Source organism: Rattus norvegicus, chromosome 13, assembly GCF_021556685.1.
Source record: "Rattus norvegicus strain SHRSP/BbbUtx chromosome 13, alternate assembly SHRSP_T2T, whole genome shotgun sequence".
NCBI lineage: Eukaryota > Metazoa > Chordata > Mammalia > Rodentia > Muridae > Rattus > Rattus norvegicus.
Genome location: NC_141546.1, coordinates 33,774,836 through 33,787,061, shown reverse-complemented (window position 1 = coordinate 33,787,061; position 12,226 = coordinate 33,774,836). Strand labels below are relative to the sequence as shown.

General features: G+C 48.4%; 2 protein-coding genes across 9 annotated transcripts in view; one reads left to right on the top strand and one right to left on the bottom strand.

The window, feature by feature from the left end:
• Positions 1-2,956, bottom strand: part of C13h2orf76 (similar to chromosome 2 open reading frame 76) — an 84,478-nt gene extending 81,522 nt beyond the window's left edge. For 4 of the 8 annotated variants that reach the window (NM_001401155.1, NM_001134500.2, NM_001401154.1 and 1 more), the window contains exon 1: positions 2,888-2,956. Coding sequence is in view for 1 of the 8 variants with exons in the window: in XM_087580103.1 (XP_087436229.1) it covers positions 2,888-2,924 (37 nt within the window). In the remaining 7 variants the exon portion in view is untranslated. The remainder of the gene's footprint in view (positions 1-2,887) is intronic. The other 4 variants (XM_087580102.1, XM_087580100.1, XM_087580101.1 and 1 more) reach the window with 1 other exon arrangement.
• An 80-nt stretch (positions 2,957-3,036) lies between these two features.
• Dbi (diazepam binding inhibitor, acyl-CoA binding protein) lies at positions 3,037-11,421 on the top strand. Its single transcript, NM_031853.4, is given in 4 exon segments — positions 3,037-3,162; positions 4,133-4,250; positions 8,180-8,242; positions 11,162-11,421. Coding segments are annotated over 4 exon segments (264 nt in total). The 5' UTR covers positions 3,037-3,153; the 3' UTR covers positions 11,236-11,421.
• The last annotated feature ends 805 nt before the right edge of the window (positions 11,422-12,226 follow it).

Genomic DNA, 12,226 nt, shown 5'->3' with positions numbered 1-12,226 from the left:
GACTGTGTGTGACACAGCACATACATGGCAGTCAGAGGCCAATTTTGCGGACTTGGTTCTCCCCTTCTGCCTTTATATGGGCTCTAAGGGTTAGGCTCACGTTGTCAGGACAGCAGGACAAGCCATCCTGTCAGCCCCTGCAATTTACTTTTAAAAATTAAATTCCAAACACCGAGAAGGCACAGTCAGTAAAGCACTTGCCACACAAGCAGGGGAAACTTGAGTTCAAACTCTATAAACCAAGCAAAACAGCCAGGCATGGTGGCATAGGCCTATAACCTCTGTGGGGGAGACAGAAAAAGAGGAACCCCTGGGGCTCACTGGCCCAGCCAGTCTACGCTGTTTACATGGTAAGTTCAAGGACAACGGAGACACTGTCTCCAAAACAAATGGAGCATCTGGGGCATAATAGCCCAAGTTTTTCTATGGCCTCCAAATGCCATCCTGACTCCCTGTGGTAGAAGCACTAAGGGTGGGCTTAGCAGTGACGTTCCCATAGCAGAGAAACCAACATAGCGTCCCATAGCAGAGACACTGAGCTGCCAGGGAAGGAGGTGGAAGTTATGCTGAGAAGCGTGCCCTCAGACTCACTAACACATGGTACACGGAAGACTCCACAAGGAGAAGTGCTTCCGGCCCCTCTGCCTCAAGATGGCTTAGTTCCCAAGGATCCACACATCTTCAGCATGTCCTTTACCCGGTCGGAATAATTTCTAAACCCTTATCTGGAACCACAACTTGGAATTAATTAATAGTGTGAGTTACATTCCTACAAGAAACCAACGACTCAACCTGGAACTACATACAGACTGTCATACTACATACAGACTACATACAGATAACAGTAACACTCCACTGATCCACTGACCGCATGAGTCCAGCCAAAACTCCATGGCGTCAATTCCTCTTTCAGAAGTGACAAGGAAAATTACAGTAAGGAATACAAGCTATCCATCTTGTATCCATCCATTAAGGGGGGAAGGGGGCAAATCACCACTATGAAAGAAATCTACATTCTTTTATACTTCACAGGCAATTTCCCCAAATTTATCTCCAACATTCTTGTTACTTTTGCTTTCTCACCGAAGTGCCTCACAAACTAGCAAATCTACATGCGTTCCCTGCAATTAAAGTTCTCCTTCCCAAACACTCCACAAAACCTGACTGACGATGTTGGTGAAATCTAAAGTTTGGACTTAAAGTTTTCTATGTTTCGGGGCTGGGACCGGAGCCCAGGACTTCACATGTACTAGGCAGACATTCTCCGGCACGGAACAGCAGGCCCAGCCTTGCCTTTGCAAACTACTAGAGCTGTGATAGAGGTGGCCGGCACAAAGAGTTGGGATCTGTGGCCCAGGCTTCTGGTCACATATTAGAAAGTGAAGGATTCAAGAAAATTAAAATATTTAAAACCCGAATAAAATCATATTAACAATGTAAAAACAAGTGAAGGACTATCTCCCTTTTGTAATGACCGCCAGAGAATTTTCTATCATGCCTCTCTTTCCCCTTTGTATCCAATGCCAGAAAGTTCTCCATTTAGCCCATTAAATCCTCCCATCCTCTTGTGCTGCCTCCCTTCCTCCTGTTCCCACGGAGCCAAGCCCCCCATAACAACCTCGCATCAGTCACCTTTGCACTCCATCACTTCTGCTGAAAAGTCCCCTCCCCACCCCCATGACTCCATCAGAATGATTGTCTGCATGGTCCAAATGAATGCCTCGGCAATCACCTAGTCAGCCTACCTTTCTTAGTTCTCCCGGCCTCAGCAATCACCTAGTCAGCCTACCTTTCTTAGTTCTCCAGCCTCGTGCTGTTTTACTCTCTCATCGTGTGCTCCGCTATAATCTTTTGTTCTGGGACACATATCCTTGGGCTTGAATGCCCTCTAATTGTAGTCCTCTGAACCTGCTTTTCCTATGCATGTTCTCCCTGACACTCTGGGCTTTCTCACCATTTTGACCTCCAGGCCTAGCTTAAAAGGCAGAACTTTTCCTCCATCTCCTCTCCCCAGTGAGGGATTTTTCAGTTTGTCCGTCCTGTTGGTTTTTTTTTTTTTTTTTTAATCTCAAACTTAAAAAAATTTGTCCACAAGCTTCCTTCCGTATCAGTTTTAAAATATTTCATTAATGAGACTAAGAACTCAAAGGGAACCCCAGTGTCCACAGTAATTCCTGTTTACTCCTGCTCTCTGCTAGAAAGCTCCTTCCAACTTGCATCTTCTCCCCAGCCCCTCTCCACACTCATCAGTTTCAACTCCCAACTACTTTTTAAAATATATCAACTATGAAACCCACTATAAGACGCTCCACGGTAGCAGAGATTCGTCTGTTTGTTCACAACTGCGTGTCCAAGACCTAAGATTTCATCAGGACAAGTGTTTAAAAAAAAAAAAAAATTCGAAAAGTGATTCACTTAACCAAGGCTTGCTGGGCACCTCTTCCCGTGCAAGTTTGTTATATCACTCTGTCTCTGCCTTTATTAAGCACTGATGGAGCACTAGACCGCGTTAGGGGTGCAGGACTGAAAATCATGGGCACTGTGCGCAAGTCAAAGAATATGTTAGAAGTTCAGAAGAAAAGGCCTTGGTCCAGTAGGCCTTCAATGCGCTGTGCACCACGGATTCTTCCCTAGATTCCCTGAAAGGGGTCGGAACAGCCCATTTTCCAGGCGGGCAACTTCCGGCCTCTTTCCAATCCACTGGGATTTAAAGGGAAAGAATCATACTGACTTCCACTGTTCTCCCGCAGCACCCCGTTTCATGGTGTTCTCAGTTTCTGCCAGCTCCTGCCCAACTGTCCCGACCCAGAACATCCACCCCACTGCCTTCCGTCCCCCTCCGCTCCCCACCCCCACCCCGAAAAAAAAAAACCGTAGCGTGTCCAACCTGCTCCCAACGTGCTCCGCGGCTCCTCCCTGTGCATGCGCAATAAACTCCCTCTTGTGTCGGGGAAGGGCCGGAGCTCTCTGCCTAGGATGGACACGCCCCCGAAAGCAGATCCGACTTCTGATTGGCTGCCGCCGCTCGCCCGAGCTCAGTAGGAACGCGGGGGTTGTGCTTTTAAAGGCGCTAGCCGGTACGCTCTGGAACTTGATTGCTTCCCTCTTCTGAGCTTGCTCCCGCGCTTTCAGCATCCAGGTCACCTCGCCAGTATGTCTCAGGTACTGTGCGTGCCCTGCCGGGCCGCGAAGATGCAGTGGGTTTGGGGGCATCAGCCCGCAGGAATCCCGTGGAGTCTCTTTCCTGGGATATCCCGCAGCTGTTCTGGGATCCGAGCCCAGCTCATAGCCTGGGGAGCGGAACTTTTTCCCTTGCAGATTTCTGAAACTGCCACCCACGCCGGAACTGCTAGAGAGTTACGGGTGGGCTGGACTCCTGGGTGAAGCGGGCACAGGGTCCTCGAAAGAAAGATGGGGCGAAAGGGGGATGAAGGACAGGGAAGATTGAATCTCATATTGAGAAGAACCGAAAGGAATAGAGGGCCACTCAATGGAGGCCCTGGTTGAAGAGCCTGGAGGTCGGGGAAGGTATTTAGTCTTGTGCCTGGCATGCCCCTGTACAGAAGAGATGCGAGTAGGTGAAGTGGCCCAGAAACCTGTTCCTTCCCTCAAGTGGAGACCACTGCCTAGGACTGAGCCCTGTGGGGCGACCTCTGGCTCCTCCCACTTGCCTCTCCCTAATCTGGGCACTGGGACAGAGGTCAACGCTGAACTCCAGGCCCCAGTAGGAAGGGACCAGCTGGCACCCGACCCTGGATTCCACGGCATTCGCGTCCTGAACCCTGATCGACTGTTTTGATCACCCCACATTTCCCCTTACTGCCCGGTAAATCTCCGCTGATCATAGGTCGGGGCTTTGCTGGAACCCCAACAGTTGTTGGATCTGGGCCAGTGGTGGCCCAGGCAGTTAGTTGAGCACGAAAATTTTCAAGGGCATGTACTTTTGCTGTGGGCCAAGTCTATTCCTAGTACTTGACACAGTGCTGTAACTACATGAGTGGACAGGTGGGCCTGTAGAGAATCTTGACAAGGAGGAGGAGTTCGGGAGGAGTGCTGCTTCCCACCTTCCCGTGCATCCCTGGACCTCTCCCACTCAGGCGTCCTGCATCCCCTTCCTCTCCCTCTCTCTTAGGCTGATTTTGACAAAGCCGCTGAGGAGGTGAAGCGCCTCAAGACTCAGCCAACTGATGAAGAGATGCTGTTCATCTACAGCCACTTCAAACAAGCTACTGTGGGCGATGTAAACACAGGTATGCCCAACTTCTCATCATCGGAGCCTCATCATCGGAGCCGGGCCAAGTTGGCTCGGCAGCCCAAGAGTCTGAGAACTTCACTTCCCAACCGCCGGAGGCACCACGGTTCAGCCAGGGCACGGTGGCAGAACATTGGCGTCGAGACTCTGAGCTGGAAGATACTCACCTGCAAAGACCATCTCCCTAAACTCTTAGTGACCCTGGGAGCAGATTCAGTGTGGGTTTAGAAGGGCTTGACTGATTATCTCAGCATCTACTGTGAGGGAAGCTCGCCCTAAGCCCCGTTGCTTTTTGTCAGTAGCTTTCTTGAGCCTACCGTTTCCATCAGATGAGCAGGGTCACAGAGCGCTTGGCAGACTCCCTGAGCCTAATAGATGAGCAGGGACACATATGCTACCCTGAGGCAAGTTGGAGGAGCTGCCCAGATGATTTTTCTCCCTATCTAAAGATCTTGGGCAGGTTTTTCTTTCTTTCTTTTTTTTTTTTAACCTTGTTTTTGGCATTTGGCTTTTTGTCTTTTACTTCTTTTTTTTTTTTTTTTTTTTTTTTTGGTTCTTTTTTTCAGAGCTGGGGACCGAACCCAGGGCCTTGCACTTCCTAGGCAAGCGCTCTACCACTGAGCTAAATCCCCAACCCCTGTCTTTTACTTTTGAGAGAGGATCTCCCCTTGGTTTGGAGCTTGCCAAGTAGTCTAGGTTGGTGGTCCAGCGAGAGCCCCACCCCCCACCCCCAACCCCGTCTGCCTGTCTCTCTCTGCCTCTCCAAAGCTAGCACATTATAAGCACAGGCTGCCGCAGTGTGACCTTATATTCCCCCCCCACACACACACACATGAATTCTGGGAGTCAAACTCAGACCCTCGTACTTTAGTGGCTGTCCTATTCCTCCAGCCCCTTGGTATAGTTTTTGAAACTATGCTGTGGGTTACCTTGGCCTATAATGCTGCCTTCTCTGCTGCCTTGGGCAGTGGCTCTATGCTGAGATAACAGCACAGTGTGTTCTAGAGAGAACACATGACAGCATGGGAGGAAATAGATGCCTCAGCCTCCACCAAGCGTGGCCTCCAGTTCCACTGGAGCTGGAGTGGCAGGGCAAGCAGGTCAGAGATTTGAGGGCTTATAAACATCCAAGAAGGAGAAGACAGTGTGGGAAGGAATCAGGGAGGCCTGGATGCTTTCTGGTAGGTAGCATTTTCTCGGAGCCTGGTCCGTAGCCAAGCTGTAGGTACCTGCTAGAATATAAGCATCAGTAGACTAGCTTGGCACCCACCCCTGCCTGGTCAGGGAACTGTTTGTTTTGGTTTTTGGCTGTACTGGTTCAGTACAGCAAAGACTAGCACACCAGGCTAAATGGGTTTTAGCTAAAACTGGCTAAACCTAAGTAATGCCAAAAGCCCAGCCTGCAGCTACGTCAGCTGCGTTTCAAGGGCTCAGTGGTCACAGGGGACAAGTGGTTTCTGAATTAGATGTTGCAGGGACCAGTAAAATGGCCAGCGGGTAAAGGCTCTTACAGCCGTGCCTGACTATCTAAAGGACCCACTCGGTGAAAGGAGAGAATTGACTCCCAAAAGTTTTCCTCCGACTTCCACACCTGCAACAATGGTGTGCGCACATGTGCACCCCAATATATAAATTAATTAATGGGGGCTCGAGCAATGGCTCGGTGGTTAAGAGCACTGACTGCTCTTCCAGAGGTCCTGAGTTCAATTCCCAGCAACCACATGGTGGCTCACAACCATCTGTAATGGGATCCAATGCCCTCTTCTGGTGTGTCTGAAGACAGCTACAGTATACTCATACATAAAATAAATAAATCCTTAATAATAATTATTATTATTAACAGAATGTTGCTAATGTATATTTCCATCTAAGGAGAACAGGCTGTCAGAGAGTCTTCCTCTGGGGTTCTGAGGGTTCCTTTGCAAGCCTGGTCTTGTGAGGTTCCTGGAACTTTTTCTCAGACTCAGTCCCCAAAGCTGTACACTCTGCAATTTCTGCTCCTAGCAATGAAATTGTCTGCAAGGAAGAATGGTAGAAGGGCTTTCCAGATACAGGTGCTGTGGAAGCAGTGTGGTCCTCAGACAAAAACTCTAGAAGGAGTCTGGTGATGTGAAAATAGGGCCAGAGTATAAAGACAAGTACAGGCAAGGACACCAGAGCCCCACCTACCCACCCCCCAAGTAATGAAATCGGAAGCTGAGAAGGGGGTGGGGAGAGAATTGTTTTTGAGGTCGGTGGTTGTTTTAATTTCAGGTACTTTGGTGTAGTGCCTGCATGTATATCTGTGTGAGAGTTATCAGATCTCTGGAACTAGAGTTACAGTTGTGAACTGCCATGCAGATGCTGAGAATCTATCCTAGGCCTCCCAGAAGAGCAGCCAGCGCTCTTAACCGCTGAGCCATCTCTCCAGCCTATTTTCAGAATTTTTGAATTCTGAACCACATGAATGGATGTTTGTTTCTTTATTTTGATTAAAGTACAGGTTTGGTTTTGAGGATTTTTTTAGTCTCCCCTCACCTACCTCCTGTTTTGTTTAAGACAGAGTCTCATGTAGCCGAGGCTGGCCCAGATTCACTACACAACCAAAAATAACATTGAACTTTTGATCCTCCTGCTTCCACCTCACAGATATAAATTACCATGCCCAATTTATCTGGTGCTGGGACCCAGGGTTCGGAGCATTCTAGGCAAGCACTCTGCCAAGTCAGCCACACCCCTAGCACTTTTATTACTTAATATTTTTCTAATTTTGAAACAGACTCTCACTAAGCCACTCATTCTGGCTTTAAGCCCCTGTAAGCCAGGCCTTGAACTTTCCCTCCTCCTGGCCCCACGGCCCCCGGAGTGGATGGCCTCACAGGTGTGAACACCATGCCTGTCTAGTTTCTTTTTTGTATTGTATTTGATTTTTTGAGACAAATCCTCACGTAGCCTGGGCTGGCGTCAAGCCCACCTTGAATTCCTGATCCTCCTGCCTCTACTTCCTGAAGTGCTGGGATCATAGGTGTGTGTTGCCGTTCCCTGTTCATAGATGCTGAAACCCACCAGGGCCCTGTCCGTGTGAGGCAAGCCCCTGCCAACTAAGCTTCATCCCCACTTCCAAAGAAGAGTGCGGTTTTTGTTTTTTAAACTAAAACGTTAAACATTTAACTTTACAGTTTTAAAAAGACCCTAAGAACATTTTTTTTTTAATCCTGTATTCTCTCAATTTTACCTTTGTGTTGTTAAAAGCCTGTCTGGGTTTCTTGCAATAGAGCCTACTGTGTGAGACACTAGACATTCTTAAAAACCATGGTAAGGGGGTTGGGGATTTAGCTCAGTGGTAGAGCGCTTGCCTAGCAAGCGCAAGGCCCTGGGTTCGGTCCCCAGCTCCGAAAAAAAGAAAAGGAAAAAAAAAAAAAAAAAAAAAAAAAAACCATGGTAAGGATGCCAGAGTGTGGCTCTCCACAACTGAGGGCTTCTGGCTGGGGTGGGAGAGGGGAAGGTTCTCTCTCTAAGGGACTGGGCACTGGGAGTTTGCTCTCCAGGGAATATCCGGGCAACACAAATTGGACTTGGTTTGTTTTGTTTTTGTAACTGGGATTAGAAGGAGGGGAACTGGAAGGAGTGAGAAGTGTAGTTGAAGTTCATGATATAAGATTCCCAAATAATCAATAAAAAAAAAATGTTATACGAAAAAATGTCTTGGCACCAAGGGTGGTGCCATACTCCTTTAAAATCCCAGCACTCAGGAGGAAAAGGCAGGTGGATCTCCGAGTTCAGGGCCAGACTGCTCTACAGAGTGAGTTCCAGGACAGCCTAGGCTACACAGAGGAAACCCCGTCGTGGGGGGTGGGGGGTGGGGGGTGGACAACAGTAACAAATTCGTGGGAATAAGTTGAAAGTTATCCATTGTAGCAAACCTTACCATGTCCGCCTTCCCTACAGATCGGCCGGGGCTGTTGGACCTCAAGGGCAAAGCCAAGTGGGACTCGTGGAACAAGCTGAAAGGTAACACATCCCAGCCAACTCCCTCCTGTGCGGGGCTGGGCATTGAAGACTCCCTTGGAGAGCAGGGAGGGCAAAGGTCAGGAGGCACATCTTGGAAGCCAGCCCACCTTCACCCTCACACAGAGAAAACTAGGTCATCCCTTTCTTTTCCCTCCAAATGGTGCCGATACCTTTTCTAAGAACTCTCTGTCTTCTGGACATTGGAGTTGTCTGGAGGGAAAGGGCCAGGGAATCAGGCCACAGAGAAACAGACTGGGGAGTGATATGGTTGCTGTGGTCTTTAGATGTGTCCAGAGTCAGGAGAGTTCTGTCCACGCCTCTATCTCCCCACCGGGGCCAGGCAATGACCCCTTAGCCGAGTGGCCTTCCCCGGTTCCCTTTCAGCCAGAAGGGCACATAGAGAAGGGGGATGAGGTAATTCATGGCCAGTGAATGGAACTATTATTTACTAAAGCACAATCATCTAACAAGTGTCCAGGATCCACTAAATCACGTGTTCCCGTGGCAGCAAGCCCCAAAAGCTGGCACCAAAGCCGTTGGCAGCTTTCGCTCGCTTGTTAGCCAGTTGCTGAATAAGCCTTCTGTCCTCTCACAAGGGAGAGAGGCATGAACTCAGGAAGAGCCCCGGCACACTGAAATGCACTGCTCGGGGGGCCATGCAAGTCTGCCTGTTCGTTTCCCACAGCATTCTCAGGCCCCTGGACATCTAGTGCTTCACAACGAGCTCTCTCAGTCCCCGGGGACTTCTCGTTTCCCTGGGGGAGTCTAAGAACTCCCTCGGGGTGTGTTCACGATCCCTTGTGCCATGACAAGGAGACAAAGGTTTGCTTTATTCCTCTCCAAGAACCAGCGACTTTTTGCCCAGCCTTTAGCTCTTCTCACAGCTTCTCTCTGGGGCGAAGAAGGCGGCTGGCTCTGCTTTCTCACTGCCAACAGTACAGCTGTGGGAGTTAAAAAGCCCCAAACAAATAGTCCATAGACTAAAGCCAAAGATAAGATTATTAGCACCAGAAAAATCAGCGCAGGGATACTTTCCTGGTTGCCTAGAAGGCTGAGGCTCACATGGACGGCTGCCCTACTTTCATGGGTGACACATCATGCAGGAGCTTGGTGCACGGTAAGGCAGAACCCAGCCCCTGGAGGGCCTTGAGTCCAGTCCTCAGGCCATCTCTGAGATGTAAGAGAGCTGTAGTAGACATGTGAAAAACAACCTCCAAATATTTAACTGGGATCACAGCAGCTGTATCTGACCTATGGCTCAACATACAATTTTAGAGAGTTAGTCCATGGTTATCATGGGAGGAAGCAGACAGACATAATACCACAATGTCCAAAGCTTAGGTATCTGGGACTAGGGAGATGGCTCAGTCAGCAAGGTGCCTGTCATGTAAGCACAAGGGCCCGAGTTCAGATCCCCAGTGCCTACGTACAGCAGCAGGCATCTGTAATTGGAAGGGGCAGAGACAGGCAGATTGATCCTCTGAACTCACTGCCAGTCCAAGAGCTCTAGGTTCAGTGAGAAATCTTGTCTCAAAATAAAGCGGAAGGTCTGGTGGGACGGCTCAGTGGGTACAGATGCTTTCTACCAAACCTGACAACTTGAGTTGGATCCCCAGAGCCCACATGGGGATCAATTCCCACAAGTTGCCTTCTGACATCTACCCATGCTGTGCTATGTGTATGCCCCCTTTCCTCTTGTCTTAGTTACTGTTCTATTGCTGTGAAGAGACACCATGACCACGGCAACTCTGCTTGCTTACAGTTTTAGCGGGTAGTCCATGATTATCATGGCAGAAAACAGACAGACATGATGGTAGAGCTGAGACCTTTATATCCTGACCCACAGGCAATAGAGACTGAGCCTGACATCGGCTTTTTCCAACCTTAAACCCCACCAACAGTGACACACCTCCTCCAATAAGGCCACACCTCCTGATCCTTCTTGAACAGTTCCACTAACTGGGGACCAAGCATTCAAACCATTCCAGTTCAAGTCACCACCACCACTCCCCCCTTGCAAAATAAACACATAATTTTTTAAATATGTAAGGTGAGGCTGGAAAGATAGTTAATGGATTAGGAGCACTTGTTGCTCTTACAGAGGACTTGGATTTGGTTCCCAGAACTTACAAGTGACTCACAACTGCCTATAACTCCAGTTCTAAGAGATCTGACACCCTCATTATACTTCCACGGGTACCTGGATGCATTTGGTACATATGCGTACTAATTGTCTAGGGTTCTATTGCCGTTTTGAAACGCCATAACCAAGACAGCTCTTATAAAGAGAACATTTAATTGAGGCTGCCATTATCATCGTGGCAGGAAGCATGGCAGCTTGTGGTTGTACATGATGAGAGTTCTATATCTTGATCTTCAGGCAGCAGAAGGAGACTGTGTGTCACACTAGGCATAGCTTGAACATAGGAGACCTCAAAGCCTGCTCCCACAGTGACACACTTCCTCCAACAAGGCCACACCTCTTTTTTTTTTTTTTTCCTGGAGCTTGGGACCGAACCCAGGGCCTTGCGCTTGTTAGGCAAGCGCTCTACCACTGAGCTAAATCTCCAACCCCAAGGCCACACCTCTTAATAGTGCCATTCCCTATGGGTCAAACATTCAAACACATGAGGCTCTGGGAGCCATACCTATTCAAACCACCACATTAATTAACAAATAAGTAAATAATAAGTCTTTTAAGTAAATAGAGAGTGAGAATAGAAGGCACTTGGCATGTAACTCTGACCACCACAATGCACACACGTGCACATTTGTTGGCAAACACACAGACACATTCTGCATCCACTGTAAAATATGCACACACAAGTTTTTAAAAAGCAACGGCTGGACACCCCTGCCAGCTCGATGCCTTTCTAGCATACAGCCTCCCTGATGTGTATTCCTACCAATTCCTTCCAGGAACTTCCAAGGAAAATGCCATGAAGACCTATGTGGAAAAGGTAGAAGAGCTAAAGAAGAAATATGGAATATAAACGACCAGATTTGGTGGCCAGCCACATGTGTGACATAATACCTGTGAGGACATAATGCCTTGGTGTTTTTTTTTTTTTCTAATGTAGATGACATGGCTCTGATATGTTAGGGCCAGAGTTAATTACTGCTCCTCCTTCCTTTGGAGTTTTTACCTGAAATCAATTAAAAGTACATTTGTTACTCTATGCCTGGTTTACTCTATTGTCTGTGTGTGTGTGTGTGTGTGTGTGTGTGTGTGTGTGTGTGTGTGTACACATGCATTTAATTTTTATTACATTTAAATATATTTTGTGTGTGTGCGCGGGTGGGTGCAAATACAGCAGAACACATACAGATCAGAGGAAAAGAACTTGCCAGAGCAGGTTATCAGGCGTTTATTACCACTGAGCCATCTCACCAGCACATCTTCAAGGTTCTTGAGATAACGTCCCTTCCTCTAATCTCTCACCTCTCCTTCCTTCTGATGATGTGCTTTGAGGCTTGGGGTGTGGCTCAGTTTGGTAGAGTGCTTGCCTAGCATGCACAGACCCATGGGTTCAATTCCCCAACACTGCCTACAAAAATCAGGAGTGCTTGCTTGTACACACTTGTGATCCCAGCACCCAGGAGGTGGATTCAGGCCATCTTGGTGACAGAGCAAATTTAAGAGTACCTGGACTGTACAAGACTCTGTGTCGTAAAAGTAAATGTTCTTCGAACACTTCTGCCCTTTTTCTCTACCTGGGTGCAATGTGAGGGAATTGTCATGCTCATTCCCATGTGTGTGCAGCCATGGTGAGGGACTAGGTTATAGAAGTAGCCTTCCTCCTCCTTTCACCCACCTCAGATCAGGTGATCTGGCTGGGACCTGTGCCTACAGATGCTGTAAGAGCCTCATCTTGCGGGGCCACCCTCAGGTTCTATGGAAGGCAGGATTGACAGTGTGAACTTTGTCTGGGTTCAGAACAATTGAGCAAGAGTGGAAGCACCCTTGGGAACAGAGTACACCCT